Genomic DNA, 2,341 nt, shown 5'->3' with positions numbered 1-2,341 from the left:
CGCTTCGCTCCACGATGCGTGACATGTCCGAAGGCACCGGCATCCCGCTCGGCTCGCTCCACCGCGCCTTGAAAGCTGGGACGCTTCAACGCCGATCGACACGCATCAAGCCCTTGCTATCCGACACAAACCAGGAGCAACGTGTATTATTTCGACGACATGTGGGATGTTGCGAACCTTGATGAAAAGTGGTTCAATGCGGACAAGAACGTACGCAAGGTGTACCTTACCGCCGGGGAAGAGCCTGAACAACGTGCGTGGTCCAGCAAGCGGTTCATTCCCAAAGTCATGTTCCTCGCGGCGGTGGCGCGTCCTCGACATGATCCAGAGCGTGACATCAACGTCGATGGAAAGATCGGAATATGGCCTATCGTGGAGTTCCTACCTGCTGTGCGCAGCTCGCGCAACCGGCCGGCGGGATCGCTCGTCCCAACCTTGGTGAACTTGAACGCCGCTGTCTACCGCAAGTATGTCATCACTCGAGTCATTCCAGCCATCAAGTTGAAGTTCCATACAGCGAACAACGCGTTGTACCCCAGCATGACAATTCAACACCCCATGGTGGCCTTACCGACGCTGACCTTGCGAGGGGTGTCCACAAACGGGTGGACCTTTGTTGTGCGGTGTCAGCGACCAAACAGCCCAGATCTCAATGTCTTGGATCTGAGTTCCTTTGCCTCGATCCAAACGCTTCAGTACAAGTTGGTCAGTCGATCTTTGGGTGAGGCCATTCATGCAACCTACGCTGCGTTTGAACTTTGTGGTGGCGATGCACTTGCTAACGTGCTCCTCACGTTGCAATAAGTCATGCGCCTAGTTCTGGAGAACAATGGTGGTAGAAGTCGTTCGAGAAGGAAGTTGCTCGCCTTTTCCACTTGTAATGTGGAACTGGCATATGACACTATATTCTTGAATAAAAATGTATGGCTGAATGTATGGACACTTCAGGGATTCTGAATAAGAGGTATTGTCGCAATTATTATGGGGATCCCATCACACGAAATGTACTACTTCGATAAGGTCAGCTAACCTTTCGCTTGCTTACCCTATCACCACGCCAAATGTTTTTCTTCGGACTGTCCTGGCTTGCAAAATAAGGGTACAGGACATTTCATTGAAAGGGAGACACATAGTGGTAATTAACGGATATAATACTAATAAATATTTGCCCTCTCGCTTTTTTCGACTGATTGGGCTCACTCGAAGTGGGGGGTAGTTTTCATTGTGAAATTCCTTGGCGAAATTCACGTGAACCTCCGTCAGCACGGTTTGTTTAAACTTAATCTTGGTAGGTCGTTGACGGGATAATCCGTGGCGAGTGCAAAATCGTTGAAGAAGTTTGATGAGCGAGGTGTAGTCTACTGTCGTATTCTTGGTCGCCAGGTAGGACATTATTCATTCTCGCTGATTTAGCTTGATTCATGAGGTACTGTAGATAGTATATGTTCGATTCTCTGACTAAACCTGGTGGATCGGGATATGCTTCGCATCCACCTTCTGGCTCGATCTTCCTGCGTGTCTTCTCGCCATCGTACGACGAAAGCTCATACGATAAGAGCTCATCTCGCTGATTATGCCATGTTCGTATGGTGCGGCGAGGTACACCAAGGACATGAGCAACTTTGCGACCAGACATAAACTCTAGGAGACCGATACTGGTAACGATGGAAATCTTTCCCCCGTGGTACTTGACCATACTTTTGGAATAGGTATATTTAGGATCTCCAAAATCCCGGTCATAAAATAAAAATGTGTTTGGCCAATCGATGACAATATTATCCACGTCAAAGCACATGGCATGATACAGTACAACTTGATCTTGCTGTCGACATACAGTACTAAAATTAAACACGTTGTTGCTGATGTAGTTTACTATTTTCCTAATATTTTTATGGTATTATGCTTAAATGTCTACGTTGGTGCACGTGATGTTAAAATAAGATTTACTTCCCGGTTTTGGCGCCCGCAGTTATTCGCTGTGACGCCACTCCGACCAATCTCTTTCCAGCAACGTCTCGAACATCACGCCAGCGCGAAATAGTATTCCTCTTATCGAACCAAGAAGATAACTTCGCTCAATCATTAGTTAACAGTACACGACAGCACCGAGGGGACAAAAGAGCTTTTCTTTTGAGCCACATGACCATTTTTCCTGAAATTTTGTGAGTGAACCGGACTCATTGTGATAGAAACAAAGCCCATTGGACGTCATACGTGAAAATCAATACGCTGTCAGAAAAGTTGCCAAAATGGTCCAAAATCCATCACATTCCCCCTACAATAACGTATAACCTTTGAACATTAATTCGAATTAATTTAGGAGAGGTACATTTTATTGCAT

General features: G+C 46.6%; 1 protein-coding gene across 1 annotated transcript; it reads left to right on the top strand.

Annotated features, from left to right (window-relative positions):
• Positions 1-14: 14 nt before the first annotated feature.
• H310_04334 (hypothetical protein) lies at positions 15-804 on the top strand (the record flags this gene model as incomplete). Its single annotated transcript, XM_008868649.1, has 2 exons — positions 15-143; positions 190-804. The coding sequence occupies 2 exons, from the start codon at positions 15-17 to the stop codon at positions 802-804; spliced, it is 744 nt and encodes a 247-aa protein (XP_008866871.1).
• Between the last annotated feature and the right edge of the window lie 1,537 nt (positions 805-2,341).

The sequence above is a fragment of the Aphanomyces invadans genome (assembly GCF_000520115.1).
Source record: "Aphanomyces invadans strain NJM9701 unplaced genomic scaffold supercont1.7, whole genome shotgun sequence".
Classification (NCBI taxonomy): Eukaryota; Oomycota; class Saprolegniomycetes; order Saprolegniales; family Verrucalvaceae; genus Aphanomyces; species Aphanomyces invadans.
Note: the sequence above shows the minus strand (reverse complement) of the source record. Positions and strands in the feature narration are given on the sequence as shown.